Source organism: Hylobates moloch, unplaced genomic scaffold (genome assembly GCF_009828535.3).
Source record: "Hylobates moloch isolate HMO894 unplaced genomic scaffold, HMol_V3 SCAFFOLD_12, whole genome shotgun sequence".
NCBI lineage: Eukaryota > Metazoa > Chordata > Mammalia > Primates > Hylobatidae > Hylobates > Hylobates moloch.
In genome coordinates, this window is record NW_026652287.1 from 29,001,281 (window position 1) to 29,023,939 (window position 22,659).

The following is a 22,659-nucleotide window of genomic DNA, read 5'->3' on the forward strand; positions in this document are numbered from 1 at the left end:
TGAATTTTAAAATCTTTCAGTATTATTTAATGAAAAAGTCTCACACTGTCATGTACAGGATATATCAACATTTACTACTCATCTGTCATGTTAGGAAAAACATCATTATTATATGCTTGGAAAATCCTCAAACCCATCTCTAGTGGATGTCTGTCATAATTTAAAGGGTATTTTCCCCATTCAAATAAAACAATCTCTTGTAAAGCTACAATAGTTATATACCAAAGCAATACATAGTTACATGCTTTACACAGTCCCGTGAAAAAATAATTTAATTGCTCCTAATCCCTGATGCAAGGCACTTCAAAGCACCCGCACAAAACGTCCATGTAAACAGCAGTACAGTACATCATTTAAATAACATAAATGACTTTTACACAGCTTGACTTAGACTTAAGGAAAAATAAAATCCATCATAGCCACAGCTAAAAAGCATGTTAAGATTCACAACAAGAATTTGTTTCTCTTATTATAAAGAGAAGAGCAATCATATAACCTCCTGGGTGTGGGGGAGACCTCATAAATATTTTATATTGATTGACAAAACAGCATGCTCCCTGGGTATGTATGAAATCAGAATATTCAGGAGTGACTGAGAGGATGCAAATGGCATTTCTTAGTACCCAGCTTTAATATCTACCAGACCTAGTAGTCTGGATTATTTGTAGCACCATGGAAAACTCATTAGAAAATCACAAAGGTATATACCTCAACCTTTCCATGAGGTTCATTTAATTTATAGTAACAAACAGCAATGATGCAGATAAAGAATCTTTAAAATTATTGGCTTACTGGATTTACCTAGCAAGAAAAATTCCACATTACTTATTTTAGTACATCTCATGTACATAAAGCACCAGTTTAAATGAGATTATCAAATATCTCCAGCATCTTTTTGCTTAGCCTAAAAGTTCATTTCTTATCCCTTTCCATGGCACACTCTTAAAGCCAAGGAAGATAAAACTAGAATGGTTATAAATATGAATGGAGAAATTCAGTTCCTTCCCTATCATATTTACGTGTCTCAAGCAAAACACAGATGAGTGGCAAAAGGTCTACTGCATTCTCTGGAACCTGCCACCCCAGAGTAGTTACTGGCTACTAGAGGATTAACACACAGGGCTGGGCAGGTCAAAGCCAGGGCTCTGTCAGGTAAGGGCCAGTTTTTACTACTGAGCAACTCACAAACACCACTGGTAAAGCAAAGAGGTCTGAGTGTGCATATAACTCAGGGAACCCTGAGTTTACCCTTAGTTACCACTAAAAACTAACAAATGAGACTCCACTGAGGCTTAACTTCATATACAAAAATCAACACCTTTGCCTCTTTGACAGTGGTAATTATTAGCATGCCTTTCTTAGGTATAAAAGGGATAATGGTATATCTAGGTTTATGCACAGTTAAGAATCAACTATAAATATTCAGACTGGTATTTTAAAATTACAGATCAAAAGTGACTCCCAAAAGAAAATCAATTTCTTCATAAATGAAATATAGTATATAAAAAGCTGGAATGATGATTAGTTCAAATACAAAAGCTAGTATACAAAAACCCTACTTTTCCTTCCAAACTACTTAGGTTCATACGGTTCACACTACCACACAACTGTTCTACATTACAATTACACCACTAGAGTAAAATACTAATAAAACAGTTAGCAAACTGAGGTTCTACTTGTTGACAACTGCATTAAAACTGCAGCATTTAAGCAGAGCTGAGAAGCACCATTCTTAAGCATGGCTTTCTTCCTGTTCTTGTGTTCCACAGTGATTATTAAAGGAAGGAATTTGGTCTGTAAATGACTGGGTCATCCACTGCCCATTAGGAATGCCACTGAAAGCCGATACTCCTCTTAACTCCGCACTGTCAACTGCCAGAAAAGAAAAACAAAGTTAGTTTATGCCATTTCGAAATTTTTGCTTTTTTTAAAATAGAGACTGTGTCTCACTCTATCGCCCAGGCTGGAATGCAGTGGCACGATCACAGCACTTTGCAGCCTCAAACTCCTGGGCTTGAGTGATCCTCCCATCTTAGCCTCTCAAAGCACTGGGATTACAGGTGTGAGCCATCACATCAGCTTATTTGAAGTTTTTTTTTTTTCTTTTTTGAGATGGTGTCTCACTCTGTCACCCAGGCTGGAGTGCAGTGGCGTGATTTCGGTTCACTACAGCCTCTGCCTCCCAGGTTCGAGTGATACTCCTGCCTCGGCCTCCCAAGTAGCTAGGACTGTACCTGCCACCATGCCCGGCTAATTTTTGTATATTTTAGTAGAGACGGGGTTTCAGCATGTTGGCCAGGCTGGTCTCGAATTCCTGACCTCAAATGATCCACCCACCTTGGCCTCTGAAAGTGCTGGGATTACAGGCGTGAACCACCATGCCCGGCCTGGAAGTTTTAAATGATCAAAGTAGGAGATTTTAACAGTCTAGTGAAGGAGAATTATTATTAAAATAGTTAAGCAAGCTTCCTGAATACAATTGTAAGTTTCTGTTCTATTTTCAGATACAGGACTCATTTGTTACTAAAGGAGGAAAATGCAACTAGGATGGCCTACATTTCATGACTCAAAGAAAATGCACTGTGGGCTGGGCGCGGTGGCTCACGCTTGTAATCCCAGCACTTTGGGAGGCCGAGGCGGGCGGATCACGAGGTCAGGAGATCGAGACCACGGTGAAACCCCATCTCTACTAAAAATACAAAAAAATAGCCGGGCGTGGTGGCGGGCGCCTGTAGTCCCAGCTACTCGGAGAGGCTGAGGCAGGAGAATGGCGTGAACCTGGGAGGCGGAGCTTGCAGTGAGCCGAGATTGCGCCACTGCACTCCAGCCTGGGCGACAGAGCGAGACTCCGTCTCAAAAAAAAAAAAAAAAAAAGAAAATGCACTGTGGGCCGAGCACAGTGGCTCACGCCTGTAATCCCAGCACTTTTGGAGGCCGAGGTGGGCAGATCATGAGGTCAGGAAATCGAGACCAACCTGGGTAACATGGTGAAACCCTGTCTCTACTAAAAATACAAAAAACATTAGCTGTGCGTGGTGGCGGATGCCTGTAGTCCCAGCTACTCAGGAGGCTGAGGCAGGAGAATGGCGTGAACCCGGGAGGCAGAGCTTGCAATGAGCCAAGATTGTGCCACTGCACTCCAGCCTGGGTGACAGAGCGAGACTCCATCTCAAAAACAAACAAACAAAAAAGAAAATGTACTGTAAAAGTCTGTGTAATCCAACGTGAAATAACGATCAATTTTTCACTATTAGTCACTTATAAATAAAATTTCATATTACCATTCCCATTCTTCAATAATTTACTCTCCTTCTATTAAAATTTTCCCCCCAATCCTGACCAAACCGTCTTTGAAAGGAATACACATGTGGAGGGAAACATACTTAGCCCATTTGAAGAGAAGCCGCAAGGTTCACTGTTGCATGGATTTTCTCTGTAAGCACCACCATATGCTGCCTCATAACCCGGATCATATTTTTCTTCCTTAACAGCCATCTTCTTTGCATCCTCTGTGAGGAGGGTAAAAAGGATTCAAATCTGATTTTGTACAACAATTTTGAAAGTAGCTTTATTCAGAAATCATGAACAATTCTTTTTGTTGAATGTTCATATACACTGAGATACATCTCTATTAATCTTTTAAACTTATAGCATATACTAAACAAACACATAAGAATTGTAAAAACCGCTTACATTCAGTTTTACATAGGGTACAATATTTCTCACATCCCTCTGCTCTGGCACTCTGCAGGTGAATTATCTGCAGAAGTGCCAGAGTGGAGGGAAGACCTTGGTAAAAGGAGATTTTAACAGTGATTAATATTCATTATCAGAGCACTCTGGCTGCAAATATAATTGTTTTCTTTTCTCTTGCTTTTAAATTCACAACATACTTTCTGTAATGTGTGTGTGTGTGTGTGTGTATCCATTATCAGAGTATGTGATAATATCTGTGTGTGCATGTGATAATTATCCATTATCAGAGCACTCTGGCTGCAAATATAATTGTTTTCTTTTCTCCTGCTTTTAAATCTATACCATACTTTCTGTAATGTATGCACATATGTATATGTGTATGTATACGCACATATGTATAGACATACATACTTATGTGTGTAAATATGTATATAGACATACACACGTGTGTGTATATATATGTACACACATGTATATATGTATATGTATATATGTATATGTGTGTATATATACACACACACAAAATGAATAAAAGGAATGAGGACAGTAACATACCTTGGGCAAGCTGTAGGTCAAATGTATATTGCACCTCTTCAACATCTGTATTTCGTTCAATGCCTTTCAACTGATCTCTTAAGTCCTTCAGTTTTATGTAGTAATGAACTTTGTCTTGGGCTCGAGGAAACTGAGCACATCTTGCACTGGATGATGGCATAACATAGCAGAGCTAGAATCACAACATTTTATAATTTCATAAATCTTATAATTCTATTGAATTCACTCATTGAGATTAGAATATTTGTCTTTATTTGGGTTAATAACTTAACTACATATAAATATATGTAAAAATCAATAAAAGTAGTTGCGTTTAAGTTTGAATTTGTAATACTGACTTATTACCAAGTCAGTAAGTAGAAAAATTATGAGCCTCCGCCTAATGAGCTGCCTCCTGGGTTCAAGCGATTCTCCTGCCTCAGCCTCCTACGTAGCTGTGATTACAGCACACGCCACCATGCCTGGCTAATTTTTGTATTTTTTAGTGGAGATGGGGTTTCACCATGTTGGCCAGGCTGGTCTCGAACTCCTAACCTCAGGTGATCCACCTGCCTCAGCCTCCCAAAATGCTAGGATTACAGGCATGAGCCACCATGCCCGGCCTCCAAATGGCATGTAACAGAGAATCATACAGTACTCTACAGGAAGCAGTGAACTTGTACAATTTTAACCAAGTAGACAAAGGTTGGCCTTTATCTAAGCAAAAACCGGTGCTATAATAAAACTCATCAACTGCATGTTTATAAGAAATTATAAACAAAAACAATTTTAAAGGAGAAGTTTAAATATATGTAGGTGGCAGAAACATTTTTAGGTTTCCACAAAAACCTGGCAGCAAATTTGCTTCTCCATCAGTTAAAATGTTGTATATATAACATGTAAATCTGTGCACTGTGTTGTTTTTTAAAAGTTGTAAATAAAACCTAAAACTACATTTAAGAAGCAAAATTGGAAACCAAATGGCTGCAGAAGCTCTGTAGAGATGACAGTTTGAAAAACACTGTTATTTCATGATGCCTTTGTGTATAAGACAACAGTACTGAATGCCAGTTAGGTTGGCTGGAGGCTTGTCTGGGTTGTATTATTTATATGGCTCTAAAATGAAGGTGAGCTAAGATATATAAATGGGGCAATTAGTTTTCCTAATCAGGTTCATGTCTGTGTTTCCATGTTTGTTTCACAACTGAGTACTAGGGCTAAACCATTTGAATTTGACAACTACATGCCATTAAATGTATTCTGAATGTAGTATATGAGCCAGTTCCTCTCAATATTTTCACTGAATAACAACATCAAGACATTTAGCTGTCAAATGTTTTTCTTTCTAATAAACCCTAGTAGTATTTGAATTAATTTACAACTATTAGTTAAAGCTGATGTATAGATATTATTCAACAAAATACAGTGTAATTGTTTTGCATGGTATAAATCACAATGGATAGGACAAATAAGGAAATTATCTAGAAAAAAATTCACATTTAGCTGATTTACAAATTCAATTTTAGGGACTTACAGTTTCTGTGTCTGGAATCTTATGGGGCTGAAGCCCAAATTCCAAGTTCTTAACCTTTACTCCAAAAACTTCTTTGCTAAAAATTTCATAAATACCTAAAATGAAATACAAACATATTTACATTGCCCATAATGTTAGCAAAGAAAAAAAAAATGTAAAAGTAAATCTTACATTTTCCATTAAACACTGCTATTCGTGGCTGATATTTCTGTAATTTCTGTACTAGAATACGTCCTCCTTCACGAAATTCTTTACTAAAATTGAATTAAAAAGTAGTCAAAAATATAAATATGGCAATATTTATAATATGCTAAATTCAGACAGCTTTCAATGAAAGAGCATATAGTAAATTTGTTAAGCTCAGCTTGAACTAGATACATATGATGTTCCTAGAATATTTGGGGCACCAGCATACTCAAGGTTCCAACCCATAAAAACAAATGCTGTGTACTTACCTGGAGAGATCTTTGCTGCTGGGCGTGGTCCTTTCCACCATGTTGGTAAATCCAATACCATACTTCCCTGGTAGAGTGTGATCATCCATATGGTTCAGCTGGACCTCACTGAGCCCTGACATAAACAAACACTTCCCTGTAAAATGAAAATTCAGTTATTTATTGTTTTTTAGACAGGGTCTCACTCTGTCACCCAGGCTAGAGTGTAGTGGTATGATCATAGCTCAGTGCAGCCTCGACCACCCAGGCTCAAGCAATCCTCCCACCTCAGCCTCCTGAGTGGCTGGGACCCCAGGTGCACACCACCACACCCAGCTAATTTTTGTATTTTTTGTAGAGACAGGGTTTCACCATGTTGCCCAGGCTGGTCTTGAATTCCTGGGCTCAAGTGATCTTCCCACCTCAGCCTCCAAAACTGCTGGGATTACAGGTGTGAGCCACAGCGCCTGGATTTAATCATCATAATTATCTTGCGAGATACTATTATTATCTCCTTTTCACAGGGGGTTGAGGCAAATGCCTGCCCAAGAATATATAGCAACTCAGTTTAGGAAATTTTGAGACTATTTTGCTTTACAACTGGTGATACCACCACCTCACACATAAACATACAGCAATAGACTAACAACACTCAAACACCTTGACAGTGAAGAAAGTTAAAAGTCCAAACTTCCCTAAAAAAGGAATTTTTTAAACCAATAGGGACAATATGTTATTATTAGTTCCAAAACCACATTACTATCAGTTGCCCTAAATGTTTTGAATGTTACTATTAGATAATCAATTAGAATTTCCTGAGAGTATATTGCATACACTGATCTATTAGGCAGTATAAGGTAAGATGATTTACATACAAGACAACTTATATAGAGAAGGCAATGCAACAGTAGTTACGCTTGTTGTTTGTTTTCTTGTATTTGTTTTTTTGATACAGGGTCTAGTTCTGGCACCTAGGCTGGAATGCAGTGGAGTAATTATGGCTCACTGCAGCCTCAACGTCTCAGGCTCAAGCAATCTTCCCAACCCAGGCTCCGTAGTAGCTGGAACTACAGGTGTGCACCACAACACTCAGCTAATTTTTTATTTTTATTTTTTGTAGAAATGAGATCATGCTATGTTGTATAGGCTAGTCTCAAACTCCTGGCCTCAAGTGATCCTCCTGCTTTGGCCTCCCAAAGTATTGGGATTACAGGCGTGAGCCACCAGATCCAGCCAACACTTGGTTTTAAAACTCACTTTAAAAATATGAGTCTTTACTACTATTTTATGCTCTCCTAGAAAATAATCACCAGAAATCTGGGAAAGTTAGTATTACGTCTGCACTGCCACAAAGATGTACTATACTATCGTTACTATGCCTATAGATAACAATTTTTAAAAAATCATTTTTAAAAAGTAATACAACTTGGCTGGGCATTGTAGCTCACGCCTGTAATCCCAGCACTTTGGGAGGCCGAGGTGGGCAGATCACCTGAGGTCGAGAGTTCAAGACCAGCCTGACCAACATGGAGACACCCCGTCTCTACTAAGAATACAAAATTAACCAGGCGTGGTGGCACATGCCTGTAATCCCAGCTACTAGGGAGGCTGAGGCAGCAGAATCACTTGAAACTGGGACGCGGAGGTTGCGGTGAGCCGAGATCGTGCCATTGCACTCCAGTCTGTGCAACAAGAGCGAAACTCTGTCTCAAAAAAAAAAAAAAAAAAAAAAAGTACTACAGCTCATTAGAAACAGTTCAATTCAAACAAAAGAGAAAATACTCTTATTCACATCCCTCCACTCTCATAGACTAAAATGTTAACAGTGACATATCATTTCAAACCCTATTTTCATGTACAGACACACACACAGAACATGAAACATGAATGTATATTTACAGTCTCTTTCTTTTCAAAAACACATTTTTTTGAAAAAATCTGTTAACAAAGATATCTAATTTAAAAGTAAATTAATTGAAAAGGTAACCACTTACAAAAATGATTTCCAGGTCCAGGGTAATGATGCCCTTTATAAGCAGCCATTAGTCCTGGGTTTATGCCAATCTATAAAACAAAACAATTAGACATTTCATCTTAAGAAGCAGGACCTAAACCTTAGCGTTTCTATGGAGGAGTGGTGGACAAAACTGAGTTGATTAAAATACAAATTTAATCCAGCATCATAAGCAATATCATTTATCAATTACTATTCTTGATCTGAACAAAGTATTTCATATACGGGAAAGAGATTTTCTTTATTTTAAAAGTTTTGCTGTTATTTTAAAAAACCAGTTTGACTCCTTTATGATCCCAGCCTTCTCACCCTCACCAACTGGGCTGCTTTGAGTCTGGTAAGAGAGGTCCTGGAACAATCAATCAATCTGAGCCCATGTCCAGCCACAATTCTGGTTCTCAACTTTCAGCAAGAAGCTCGCTCCACATCACCTACACAATTGTTCACATGCTGATGTTTCTTACAGTTACTGAGAAAAATAAGAGCTTAAAATCAGTGCTACCATTTATGAAGTCTCCACAGGTATCATTCAGTTGAAGTGATTCACATGGATTACCTCATTTACTTGCAACCCTATCAGGGGGGTGGTATTATCACCCTTGGTTTATCAGTGAGAAAACTGGTGTTTAGAAGGTTAATAAGGATTATCCACGATTATACTTGTGACAGGATTTGAACCCAGACAGTCTAAATTTGGAGCCCACCCTCTTAAACACTCTCCTATAACACAACCTCATGAAGGTGACACCATTTACCACCAAAAGGATTCTTAGAAATGGTCCTTTTCAGCAAAATGCTATTTGCAAGGACAACTGTTAAGTAAAGCTGATCCCCCAATACTACTTATAAAATCCAACGAGGACAAAGATCTTACAATGACAATGTCCAGATTGAAGGTCAAAATATCGGGGAGAGTCTTGGTCAGAAGTTCAGCTTCTGAAACACCATTAAAACGGTCTACTTTTCTTTTTACTTTAAATGTGTCTGTAATTTTTTCTTGTTTTTCCTTTGATTTTGCAGACTTGTCAGATTTTTTTGACTCAACAGGTTTTTTGGGTTCCACTGGTTTTGGTTCTGTTGTTCTGGGTTTTCTTTTTCTTCCTTTTGGAGCCTCTGAAACACAAATAATTTCCAGAAATGCAGAAAATCTTAACTTAGAAACTTTAGCAGCTTTCCCAGAAAAGTTACCCAACTAGCACCTTTTGTACCTGTCTCCCCAAAATTAAGTTCTTACAGTCCCAACGTGAGTCTCCTCTGCAATATCTTCCCCTTCTTTCACCCTAGAACTGGGTTCATGCAATCCCCCACGCCACTCTCCTTCCCCTGCTAGCTGTTCCTGGGAAGAATAATCACAGACTATTATTTTCCACACAATATTACTTGGCATCTTAACCTCCTCAGGGATACAAAGTATCTATGTATCATTTTATATAAATTCTAAATGTAAATACATAAATAATTAAGTAAACAAGAACAGAAAAATAGAGAAACAGGAAGGAAGGGAAACATTTTAACTCAATTTCCCCAGTAGAAAACCACAAATGGGCCGGGTATGGTGGCTCATGTCTGTAATCCCAGCACTTTGGGAGGGCAATTTGGGAGGCCAAGGCAGGCAGATCACCTGAGGTCAGGAGTTCGAGACCAGCCTGGCCAACATGGTGAAACCCCCGTCTCTACTAAAAATACAAAAATTAGCCAGGCATGGTGGCGTGCACCTGTGATCCCAACTACTCAGGAAGCTGAGGCAGGAGAATTGCTTGAACCCAAGAGGTGGAGGTTGCAGTGAGCTGAGATCACGCCTCTGCATTCCAGCCTGGACAACACAGCAAGACTCTGTCCAAAAAAAAAAAAAAAAAAAAAAGAAAGAAAAAAGAAAAACACAAATGGCTTGTGGGCTTGTTTTAGAGATAAGGTATATTCTGTTCCATACACAGTTGAAGAGGGGAATTTAGGGGTGCTCAGGATAACATCTCTGGGCTGGCAGTACTTTTCAAAAGGCAAGAGGAGGGATCCAACCTCACGACGTAAAGCAGTTTCTCAACCTCCACACTATTGACATTTTAGGTTGCATAATTTTTTGTTGTGGGTGGCTGTATTGCACATTACAGAATGTTTAATAGCACCCCGATCTCTACCCACTAGATGCCAGTAGTAACCTGCCAGTCTTGATCATCAGAAGTGTCTTCAGACAATGTCAAATGTCCCTTGGGAAGGCAAAATCACCCTTCATTGAAAACCACTGACCTATAGTTACCCAACAGGAAGCCCTGATTTTCTTACCCTTAATTATTTAACATTTCTCCTAACTACTCAGGCCTCTACCCTATTCTACTCCTCTTTGGCGTTTCCCCAATCAAGCCTGGCAGGATACAGGCAGTCAGTCCCTCCTCTCTTCTGCCTCACATTGTCTTAGCCACTCCCTATTGCCAACGGATCCACCATCATTGGCATGTAGCTGGGGAAGTCCTAATGTGGAGGTAGAGTTATTAGATGTGTTCCTGCAATCATAAACCGAAACCCTGAGCACATTTCTCATAAAATACTGTTACACTGGAGAAAATCATTAACTTCTCCCCATCCACTCTCCCATCCCCGAAACCCATTATTTTCTTCTAATTCTCTGTCTTGGTGAATGGCACCTCCTCCAACCAAATGCCAATGCCAGAAACCTGGTAGTTACTTCTGGACTCCCCTTTCTCCCCCACTACCCTGCCATGCTCCCCCCAACCACATGAAACCCATTAGCCATGGCTAGGTAATTCTACCTCCTAAGTGTTTCCTAACTCTTTCTCCACCCCTTCAGGTCCTCCTCAGTGCTCCCCTAGATTATTCAAACAGTGTCTCTAATCCATCTAATCCACTCCTTGTCTCCAAGTTTTGTTTTTGTTTTTGTTTTTTGAGACAGAGTCTCGCACTATTGCCCAGCTGGAGTGCAGTGGTGCAATCTTGGCTCACTGCAGCCTCTCAGCCTCCACCTTCAGGATTCAAGCAATTCTCGTGCCTCAGCCTCCCCAGTAGCTGGAAACACAGGCGTGTGCCACCACGCCTGGCTAATTTGTGTGAGGCGGGGTTTTGCTGTGTTGGCCAGGCTGGTCATGAACTCCTGACCTCAGGTGATCTACCCGCCTCAGCCTTTCAAAGTGCAGAGATTACAGGTATGAGCCACTATGCCCGGCCTGCTTCCAAGTTCTGACTTGTTGTCTACCAACCAATCTATCTTCTCTAATATTTCCAGACTAATTTGTAAAGCACCAATCAAGTAAGTAATCCCTTGCTTACATTCTCTCAACAGCTCCCTCTTGCCTTCATGATAGAATATAAATTCTTTGGGATAAAAAAAGTTTCAACTGTCCCCATCCAGCCTCATTTCTCACCATTTCCTTGTTACATCCCAGACTCCAAGGACACAGAATTGCTCTGTTTCTGGCCGTGCCATGCTTCTGTGTCTGTGCCCAGCCCGTGTAGCTCCCTCAGCCTGGACATGTCCCTACTCTGATCTTTATGGGGATGAAGCCTCCACATCGCTGGAGTTTCAGAGCCCTGGTGTTATTTCTCTGCTCTGGGAAGCAGCCTCTGAGCCATCAGTCTGAGTTAGAAGCCAACCCCGTAAGCTTTCAGGGCATTCATTCTATGCCCCTCTTCACTACATACTGTGCTGAGCTGTAACGTGTATTTACTTATTACTTTTCTCTACTAGATTATGAGATATTTTGGGGCAGGACCCATGTTCTTTTATTCCCCAGAACCTATCAGTGCTTAGCACACACTAAGTACTTAAAAAGTGGATTCGACTTTTTAACACTAAAATAGAGCTAAAATTCACCATGAAACCCTTTCTTAAATAAGCTGGCTGATCCGATGTTGAATTTTCTAAGCTCTCATGGTGAAACTACCTTGCACTGGTTCCTGAGCAGGAGCTGGGGCTGGAACTTCTTCTGGCATTTGCTGTTCATTCACAACTGCCATATTAGGAGCTTCAGCCATCAGTTGTTGAAATGGAAATGTATAAAAAGCTTGAGCTTGCTGAAGGGAATAGCTGAAAGAATAATGAAGCATGAGACGGAATGATAAAATTACCCAAATGTAAATCCAAATGATCAGCTGTACAAAAATCTTCAGTACAGTATTAAGCATTTTGTAAGCAAACTGAAGTATTTATTTAGAGTGGATTACAGAGGAGAGATCTAGTCCTGTATGTACATGTTCACCAACCTTTACTGAGTGTTTACTAACCAACCATTAACTCTTGCACTATTTAAATGATAAGATGTGTCACTGATAAAACTCATCAGTCCTGTCAAGTCAGCCCATACTTTCTCCGAAATAAGATTTGAGTGAATTTTCTAGTAGACAGACTTGAAAGGTCTATCAACCCATACAGGGTTAAGATGTCCCCAAATACAATTTGTGCCCCTACTTTCTGTATCCTTCAGTATTTAATCACCTGAAGATCCCCTCCAATCTAATTAAGATTCTCTTTTAGTTTATTTTTATTTGCCTCTTTACTTATTTTTTCATTAGTGTGTGTGTGTGTGTGTGTGTGTGTGTGTGTGTGTGTAGAGACAGGGTCTCCCTCTGTCACCCAGGTTGGAGTGCAGTAGTGCCATCTTGGTTCACTGCTACTTCTGAGGTGGCAGATCTCAAGTGATCCTCCCACCTCAGCCTCCCAAGTAGCTGGGACTACAGGCGCGAGCCCCAATGCCTGGCTAATTTTTCTATTTTTTGTCTAGACAGGGTTTTGCCATGTTGGCCAGGCTGGTCTTGAACTTCTGAGCTCAAGAGATCTGCCCATCTCAGCTTCCCCAAGTGCTAGGATTACAGATGTGAGCCACTGCACCCAGGCCTAGATTTGATTTTTATTGGTGGTGGTATTTTTGTTGTTTTGTTGAGGCTAGGGCTTTTTTTTTTTTTTTTTTTGCCACTGCTATGGTTTGAATGTGTCCCCCAAAGTTCATGTGTTGAAAACTAAGTCCCCAATGCAAGTGTTGAGAGGTAGGACCTTTATGAGGTGACAAGGCCGGGCACAGTGGCTCACACCTGTAATCCCAGCACTTTGGGAGGCCGAGGAGGGTAGATCACCTGAGGTCAGGAGTTCATAACCAGCCTGACCAATATGGCAAAACCCCGCCTCTACTAAAAATATAAAAATTAGCCGGGCACAGTGGCATGCACCTGAAGTCCCAGATACTTGGGAGGCTGAGGCAGGAGAACTGCTTGAGCCTGGAAGGCGGAGGTTGAAGTGAGCTGAGATTGTACCACTGCACTCCAGCCTGGGTGACAGAGCAAGATTCTGCCTCAAAAGAAAAAAAAAAATGGTGATTAGGTCAAGAGGAGGGCTCTGCCTTCACGAATGGGTTAATGCTATTATCACAGGAGAGGGTTCCTGATAACACAATGAGTGGATGAGTTTAACCCCCTTTCCTACCTCTCTCTGTCACAAGTGCTGCCTCACTGTGTGATTCCTTCTGCCATTTTATGATGCAGCAAGAAGCCCCTCATCAGATGTAGCCCCTCCATCTTGGACTTCCCAGGCTCCAGAAATAGGAGCCAAGAAAACCTCTACTGTTTATTAATTGCCCAGTCTATGGTATTCTGAAATAGCAACACAAAACAGATTCAGTCACTAAAGAGGAATGTGAAATGGATATTTTGTAAATATGTGTTGAATTTATGAAGGAAAAAACCTCTAAACCTCTCTTCTGAACACGATTTAAATTTTGTTCAAAGTATTCTGTTCAAAGGAAAGAATGTGGGCTTTCAAAGAAAACAATTAAAAAAATACTTTTCATGGCCTTAAACCACTATCTCATGTGTCGCTATTAGCATAAAACCAGGGAAATAAACACATATTTGATGAAACTCAAGTTACAGCAAATGCCAAATAACGCCATTAAATAGGCAGGAGAAGAAAAACAGTAGAAAATAAAATGGAAAAGTTTGCTTTACTATTTGGAGAGGAAAGTCATGTTTTCTTTTTCTTTTTTTTTTTTTTTTGAGACAGAGTCTCGCTCTGTTGCCCAGACTGGAGTGCAGTGGCACAATCTCAGCTCACTGCAAGCTCCGCCTCCCGGGTTCACACCGTTGTCCTGCCTCAGCCTCCCGAGTAGCTGAGACTACAGGTGCCCACCACCACGTCCAGCTAATTTTTTTTTTATATTTTTAGTAGAAACAGGTTTCACCATGTTAGCCAGGATGGTCTCAATCTCCCGACCTCGTGATCCACCCGCCTCAGCCTCCCAAAGTGCTGGGATTACAGGCATGAGCCACCGTGCCCGGCAAAAGTCAGGTTTTCTATGGCAAGATACTCTACTAATCAGTTTTTATTCTCTATGACATTCATTGAAAGAGAACAGGAAGCTCAGAAAGCAGATTAAAAAGGGAAATGAGGCCAGGCACGGTGGCTTATGTCTGTAATCCTAGTGCTTTGGGAGGGCAAGGTGGGAGGATCACTTGAGGCCAGGAATTCAAGAGTGGCTGGGGCAATACAGCAAGATCGCCACCTCCACAAAAAAATTTTAAAACATTAGCTGGGCATGGTGGTACATGCTGGTAGCCCTAGCTGCTCAGGAGGGTGAGGCAAGAGGATTGCCTGAGTCTAGGAGTTCAAGGTCACAGTGAGCGATGATCACACTGCTGCACCCAAGCCTGGGGGACAGAACGAGACACTCCCTCAACAACAACAACAACAACAAAAGAGGGCAAATGAGTACACTTTAAATGGATGAACTATGTAGTATGTAAATCATAGCTCAATAAAATGGTTAACAGGAAAAAAAAAAAAGGCAAACTAAAGCATTTCCTGGATAAGCTTAAATGGCCTGGGGAGACAAAGGATAACAGACCACCCAAAGCAGCTGGGCTAAATGTTGGCAGCTCAAGACAAACAGAAGCCCAATCCCAATGGACAAACCACTGGAGAGGCATTTCCACTTCCTGCTATCTTTAAGGGTAGGTTGGTAAAGCAAAGATTAAGAATGAGTGAGAAAGAGATTAACCTGTATCATAAGAGTTTTATTTCTTTTATTGTTCACAAATTACATAAAGTTATGATTTAGTAAACTATAATACATTAACATGAGAAAATACTATGCAGCTACTAAAAAATTAAGTTTATTTATATTATGTAAAAGAACAGGAAAGAGTTTATATTTTAAAACAGAAAAGATACAAAATAGTATAACTAAGGCTACACATAAGGGAAAATATGTAGACAGGGACTAGAAGTTAAGATGTAGAACCATGCTTAGAAGCATACCTGGCACAAAAATGTCCTTTTTTTCATAGTTTTCTAATTATTAGTAGCTCTATGCAATAAATTGTTGAAATATTGGTTGTTAGGCCGGGCGCCGTGGCTCACGCCTGTAATCCCAGCACTTTGGGAGGCCGAGGCGGGCGGATCACGAGGTCAGGAGATCGAGACCACCCTGGCTAACACGGTGAAACCCCGTCTCTACTAAAAATACAAAAAATTAGCCGGGCGCCGTGGCGGGTGCCTGTAGTCCCAGCTACTTGGGGGGCTCAGGCAGGAGGATGGCGTGAACCTGGGAGGCGGAGCTTGCAGTGAGCCGAGATCGCGCCACTGCACTCTGGCCTGGGCGAAAGAGCAAGACTCTGTCTAAAAAAAAGCAGGAGACCTAAAAAAAAAGAAATATTGGTTGTTCACCATTCATGATGCAAATATTCTAACGATGAGTTGGATATGGCTAGGTTAGATCTGGAAGTCTTGAGCAGTGGTCCTATGGCAATTCCAACTAAAGAAACTGCAAGTTCTGACTGTGGTCAGTGGCAGCTTCCCGAGATTCTAATAGCATCTTGATTTAGCTTGAATATATAGAAACAAAGACATACGGTGACAATAAATGAGTGAGCAAAAGAATGCATGAGATGTGGCTGGGTGCAGTGGCTCACGCCTGTAATCCTGGCGCTTTGGGAGGTCAAGGCGGGCGGATCACCTGAGGTCAGGAGTTCGAGACCAGCCCGACCAACATGCAGAAACACTGTCTCTACTAAAAACACAAAATTAGCTGGGCGTGGTGGTGCATGCCTGTAATCCCAGCTAGTTCGGGATGCTGAGGTAGGAGAATCGCTTGAACCCAGCAGGTGGAGGTTGTTGTGAGCCGAGATGATGCCACTGCACTCCAGCCTGGACAACAAGAGCGAAACTCCGTCTCCAAAAAAAAAAAAAAGCATGAAACGTGTTTTTACTGTCACATGGTCAGGAAGGCAATTTACCTACCACTCTCCCATGTTTCTTACTACTGCTCTCAGAATTTCACATGTCCCATTTTGAGCACTTCATGAAAATGCAAACTGAAAATACATCAATTAGGGAGACACCGTTCACATTACAAGAGGATTCTTTAAAAAAATTTTTCAAAACTTTTAGTATAGTCGGAGGTCATTAAGCATCTTCAGAAATTCTGGGGTTCAGAAGCTGAAAATCAAAATTCTAGAAATCACAGTTGGCTCAATAAAAAGTGAAAAATAAAAAGGAAAAATAATCTGAACTTTTGTATTAGATATCAAGTTTGAAAGAAACCTAGAAACTTACCTATAATAATGATATATCCCTTAATCTTTCTAAAAATGGACTGTGGCATTTTACAAAAGTTAAATTAGAACAGATAAAGAAAAATAAACCTATGGAAAATAAAATGTGTTAGTTCTGAGGAATACACTATCTTTGAGCATTAAACTTAGCTTGTTTACCTCAACAGCTGCCTAAAAGCCAGAATAAAAGAAAGATGGTGGATTACAACATTCTTATCACTTGGCAGAAGCAATCATTACATCTACACAAAAATCTTCATAAACTTGAATGCTAGTTAACTCAAGAGTTCTGGATAACTGGCCGGATGCAGTGGCTCACGTCTGTAATCCCAGCACTTTGGGAGGCCAAGGGGGGTGTGGATCACGAAGTTAGGAGTTCGAGACCAGCCTGGCCAACATGGTGAAACCCCATCTCTACTAAAAATACAAAACTTAGTCGGGCGTCGTGGCATGCGCCTGTAATCCTAGCTACTCGGAAGACTGAGGCAGGAGAATTGCTTGAACCAGGGAGGCGGAGGTTGCAGTGAGCCAAGATCGTGCCACTGTACTCCAGCCTGGGCGACAGAGCAAGACTCTGTCTAAAAAAAAAGGGGGGGTTTTGGATAATTTTGTCTTCTATTGTAATAACAACTAAATGTATAAGCAGCATAAACCTGTTTCAACCTCAGTGTGAGGATATTTCTTAAATCCATTTGTGTATGCATAATGATCGTTGCTACTTTATAATCCAGAACTCTGCAATGTTTCTGAGCAATAACTCTATGAAAAGGACAGTAACAAAGAGCATTTAGTCATTTATCCTCTCGGGGTATCCATTCCCTCACCATGAAAATGAGGAATTAGATTCAGTGATTTCTACATATGTGGACAACGTATAGGAAATAGGACTAGATCTGTCTAGACTCAAAACAGACCCCAAAGACTTTCTACTTTGTATAACTTCCTGATGTTAAACTTACAAGCATGAGTGATTTTATTTCCCTTTGTTCACTTTTCTTTCTCCATCATTCACCTTAGTCTCAAATATTCTTCACTACTTCTCTCTCTCCCTCATTTTCCTGTTTACCCCCTTTTCTCTCCTAGCCCCCATTTGCACTTACCTTCTGTTGAACTGCAGCACTCATAGATTGTTTTTCTGTTGTTGTTTTATGTTTGTTTTTTGAGACGGAGTCTTGTTCTGTCGCTCAGGCTGAGGTGCAATGGCGCGATCTCGGCTCACTGCAACCTCCGCCTCCTGGGTTCAAGCGATTCTCCTGCCTCAGCCTCCTGAGTAGCTGGGATTACAGGTGCCTACGCCTGGCTAATTTTTGTATTTTTAGTAGAGACAGAGTTTCACCATGTTGGTCAGGCTGGTGTCAAACTCCTGACCTCATTAGCTGCCCGCCTTAGCCTCCCCAAAGTGCTGGGATTACAGGAGTGAGCCACTGCGCCCGGCTAGATTGTTTTTTTTATAGCTGCCTGGAACTGATGAACTGTGTACAGTCATCCTTTAGTTACTAATCAGTCTTTCTAAAAATGGACTGTGGTATGTACCTAGTTTTGCGTATATGGGGGATTGGTTCTAGGACCCCTCACAGATACCAATATCTAAGGATGCTCAAGTCGCTTGATATAAAATGGCATAGTATTTGTATATAACCTATGCAGATCCTCCCATATACTTTAGATAATCTTTACATTACTTATAATACCTAATACAATGTAAATGCTATGTAAGTAGCTGTCATCCTGCATTCTTTTTATCTGTATCATTTTTTAATGTTGTTATTTGTCTTTTTTTTTCCCCAAATAATTTCAATCCACAGTTGGTTGAATTCTTAGATGCATAATCCATAGATATGGAAGGTCGACTATACTTTCTGATAGTCTTTCTCAAAACACACATACACACACTCTACACATAGAGTTCATTAAGAAGTCCAGTTAATTCAGATTTGCTATTTTTTTATTTTTTTTTTTAAGAGATGGGGTCTCACTCTGTCACCCATACTGGAGTGCAGTGGCATGATCATAGTTGGCTGCAGCCTCTAACTCCTGGGCTCAAGTGATCCTCCTGCCTCAGCCTCCTGAGTAGCTAGGACTACAGGCACACACCACCATGCCTGGCTAGATTTGCTGTATTTCAAAAAACTAAATTTTTAAGGTTTTCTCTAAAATTAATGACTCCAACTTCTTTTATCTTCAATTATTTTACACTATTTTAGGGATTTAAGTTGCTTTTTTCTTTTTTAAGAGACAAGGTCTGGCTCTGTCACCCAGGCTGGAGTGCGGTGGTGCTATCATAGCTCACAGTAACCTCACACACCTGGGCTCAGACAGTCCTCTCACCTCAGTCTCCTGAGTAGCTGGGACTACAGGTACATGCATCTATGCCTTGCTAAATTTTAAATTTTTTGTAGAGATGGGGTTTCACTATGTTGCCCAGGCTAGTCTTGAACTCCTGGCCTCAAGTGATCCTCCCACCTTGGCCTCCCAAAGTGCTGGGATTACAGGTGTGAGCCACTGCACCCAGCTTAAGTTGCTATTTTCTAAATACATTTTATTATCTTCACTTAAAAAAAGCATATACCATACCTAACTTACAAAATAATGAACAAGGCTAAATAATCCAAATGCTCAACTAAAGGGGTCTGGTTATGTAAATTATGATGCAATAGCACCATAACTATTATTCCATTTGGTATTGCTAGATGGAGGTCTGTGTATTCACCATATGTACAGTCTACTAGAAACTGTAAATATAAAGATTTAGAATAAGCCAGTCCTCATACAGTATTCCTCAAATAGTGTAATTCCTCATGTAGTATGATTTCAAATTTCTTCAGTATTTGGTCATTTTTTGGTGCTCAGAATCAAACAAAACTCCAGATAAAGCCTCATCAGCCTGAAACTGAGCAGGGCTACCAACTTGCTCATTTTGGAGACAAACTGCAGAACCCATGACACTAGCTATACTGGCACCCACATTATACTGTTGATTCACACCGAGTTTCCCATCAATGAAAACTGTCCTTGTATCACTTCTCCTTCATTCCACACTTTATCACTGATTTTTCTGCAGCTGAGTATAGTATTGTGCCTCTTCTTTGTAAAAGATGATTCACCATTCCAGTCAGTCAGGATTTATCTGGACTCTGATTCAATCAATCAGTTAATTCCACAAATTCCTCCCAGGCTTGGGTCACTCACAAATTTTATCACCATGCCATCAGCACCCTGACGTTAAGGTACTGAAAGGAACAAAGTTAGGGATAAAGATACATGGCATATGAGTACAGACTTCTCTTCTGTCTGCCCGATTCTTTCAGTAGTAAGCCAGGTTTTTATTTCACCTAACTGGATTGCCATCAGTCCATCTCCATCTTGCTCACTAAGAGAGGCAGTAAAGCACATATGCTAGCTAGAGAAGCAGACTTTGAAGCTAGGTCATCTGGATTCAAATTTCAGCTCTCCCATTTACTAGCTCTGCGGGCAAGTTCCTTAATCTCTTTATGCCCTGCTTCCACATCTGTAAAATGGGAATAGTACCTAATAATTGGTTAGGAGGATTAAGCTAGTTGGCATGTGTAAAACATCCAAAACAGTACCTGGTATATAATAATTTGCTATAATAATGACTACTGTAGGTACCTCCTGCCAGCATCCTTCTGATGCTGCCTGTCTAGTATAGGTCTTGCTTTCTTTCTGAACTGATACTGTAGTGTAGTGGTCACTAGTTATGTCACCATGCCCGGCTAATTTTGTATTTTTAGTAGAGACGGGGTTTCACCATATTGGCCAGGCTGGTCTTGAACTCCTGACCTCAGGTGATCCACTTGCCTTGGCCTCCCAAAGTGCTGGGATTACAGGCGTCAGCCACTGCGCCCGGTCAATTAGTTTCTTTTAAAAATGCTCAGTAACCATTGATAAGTAAAAATTTTGTTCAGGATCAATGCCAATAGAGGACAGACTCCACCTCTGGAAGAACAGGAACCCATGTGTTTATTTCCAGGCCCCTTACGTTTGCTACAAATCCTCAAACACTGCTTTCATCTGGCCTCTCCTTGAAATACAACAGACGCAGGCCAGAGCGTATGGTTCTGTTAGAACACCTGAAACTTCTCCTAAATGCCTTCATTGGTCTTGAGCTTTAAGCCTTACAGATATTCATTCTGCCATTTCCAGTCAGACAATCATTTTGCTAACATAGGAGATGTAAAATCCAAATCAGAACAAAGTACTTAGGTGTTCTGTTGTCTGCTGCCACCATGCCAGTAGACTGGGCAGAAAACCCAAATCTTTTTTATTCTTCTTCTTGTCAGCATCTAACCAAAACAGTCCTTCCTAGTCTCCTTAACATTTCTATAAAGTCTACTCTCATTCAAGGGTTAACCTTTCCTGTTTGTATTCTTAGTGGACCATGCCACTCTCTTCCAGTCACTTTTGATTTGGCATCCTATTTTCCATCTTCGGTAAATGTCTTCTTTTTCACGCCTGAGGTCACTGGAAACAACCCAGCACCCTTAGAAAATTCCTCCTTCATTCCTGTCTGGTTGATTGACTGTAAGCACTTTCTACGACTCCTGAACTATTTTGCCATTGAAATAAAGTCTAGGCTGGGCGCTTTGGCTCATGCTTGTAATCCCAGCACTTTGGGAGGCCAAAGTGATCACTTGAGGCCAGGAGTTCAAGACCCACCTGGCCAAGATGGTGAAACCTTGTCTCTGCTAAATATACAAATAATTAGCTGGGTGTGGTGTTGGGTACCTGTAGTCCCAGATGCTTGGGAGGCTGAGGCATGAGAATCGCTTAAACTTGGGAAGCAGAGGTTGCAGTGAAGGGTGATCGCACCACTGTACTCCATCTTGGGCAACAGAGTGAAACTCTGTCTCAAAAACAAACAAACAAACAAAAAAAGTCTGCATTCATGGAATTTGAATTTTCTTCTTTGAATATCTGAAATTAGTCTTCTAAAATAAAAAGTCGGCTGGGTGCGGTGGCTCACATTTGTAATCCTAGCACTTTGGGAGGCCAAGGCAGGTGGATCACTTGAGGACAAGAGTTCAAGACCATCCTGGCCAACATGGTGAAACCCTGTCTCTACTAAAAATACAAAAATTAGCCAGGTCTGGTGGCAGGTGCCTATAATCCCAGCTACCTGGGAGGCTGCGGCAGGAGAATCGCTTGAACCCGGGTGATGGAGGTTGCAGTGAGCCAAGATCCACCACTGCACTCCAGCCTGGGCAACAGAGCAAGGCTCTCTCTCTCTCAAAAAAAAAAAAAAGTAAATTTATTTTTTTCACATCCCACATTACATTTCTTGATTAGCACAGTCAAGGGTGACAGAGAACTACTCTCTTAAGGATTACCTGGGGTCTGAGTCATTTCACAACATTACACAGAATTTTCCACAGTTCCTGAAGGTGAAAGCTTTCCAAGGCAAAATAAAATCTGGTCTATAGCCTTTTGGATGAAGTCAGGCCGACATGACACAGCTTTGAGCTAAACAGTGTATTGAAGTCCTACTATTTTGCTGTAAGACCCTGAATAAAGTCTTACAATGTGTCATTTATTCTTGGCCCAAGTTTCAGTTCTGCTCTTAAGTAAGGTTATGAGAGAGAGATTTCCACAAATTTTGGTGAATTCTCTTATTTGTAAAGTTCTTCTGGGAAAGAAGTGGAGTAATTTATTCCAGGACCTGATCCACAAAGTCAAGATAAAGTCCACACTTTGTCTACATATATCTCTTTTCCTAAACTCTAATTTATTTTGGTTAGTGTGCCCGTTTAGGTAACACCAATTCTCGGCATGTCAGAATCAGATTCCAGACATGCCAACTTTACAGACATGAAGAGGCCCATATAAGTCCCTTGTATTGCCTAAATTCAGCTCCCATTAGCCACTGAGATTCAGGATAA

At 40.7% G+C, this 22,659-nt stretch overlaps 1 protein-coding gene across 2 annotated transcripts in view; it reads right to left on the reverse strand.

Annotated features, from left to right (window-relative positions):
* Positions 1–22,659, reverse strand: part of TDG (thymine DNA glycosylase) — a 23,598-nt gene continuing 939 nt past the window's right edge. The window contains exons 2-10 of one of the 2 annotated variants that reach the window (XM_032168848.2): positions 12,106–12,248; positions 9,087–9,325; positions 8,193–8,262; positions 6,220–6,355; positions 5,936–6,018; positions 5,765–5,859; positions 4,252–4,423; positions 3,384–3,509; positions 1–1,872 (exon numbers count right to left, since the gene is read on the reverse strand). In XM_032168848.2, the coding sequence (XP_032024739.1) occupies positions 1,733–1,872; positions 3,384–3,509; positions 4,252–4,423; positions 5,765–5,859; positions 5,936–6,018; positions 6,220–6,355; positions 8,193–8,262; positions 9,087–9,325; positions 12,106–12,248 (1,204 nt within the window). In that variant the 3' untranslated portion in view covers positions 1–1,732. The remainder of the gene's footprint in view (positions 1,873–3,383; positions 3,510–4,251; positions 4,424–5,764; positions 5,860–5,935; positions 6,019–6,219; positions 6,356–8,192; positions 8,263–9,086; positions 9,326–12,105; positions 12,249–22,659) is intronic. The other variant, XM_032168849.2, reaches the window with a different exon arrangement.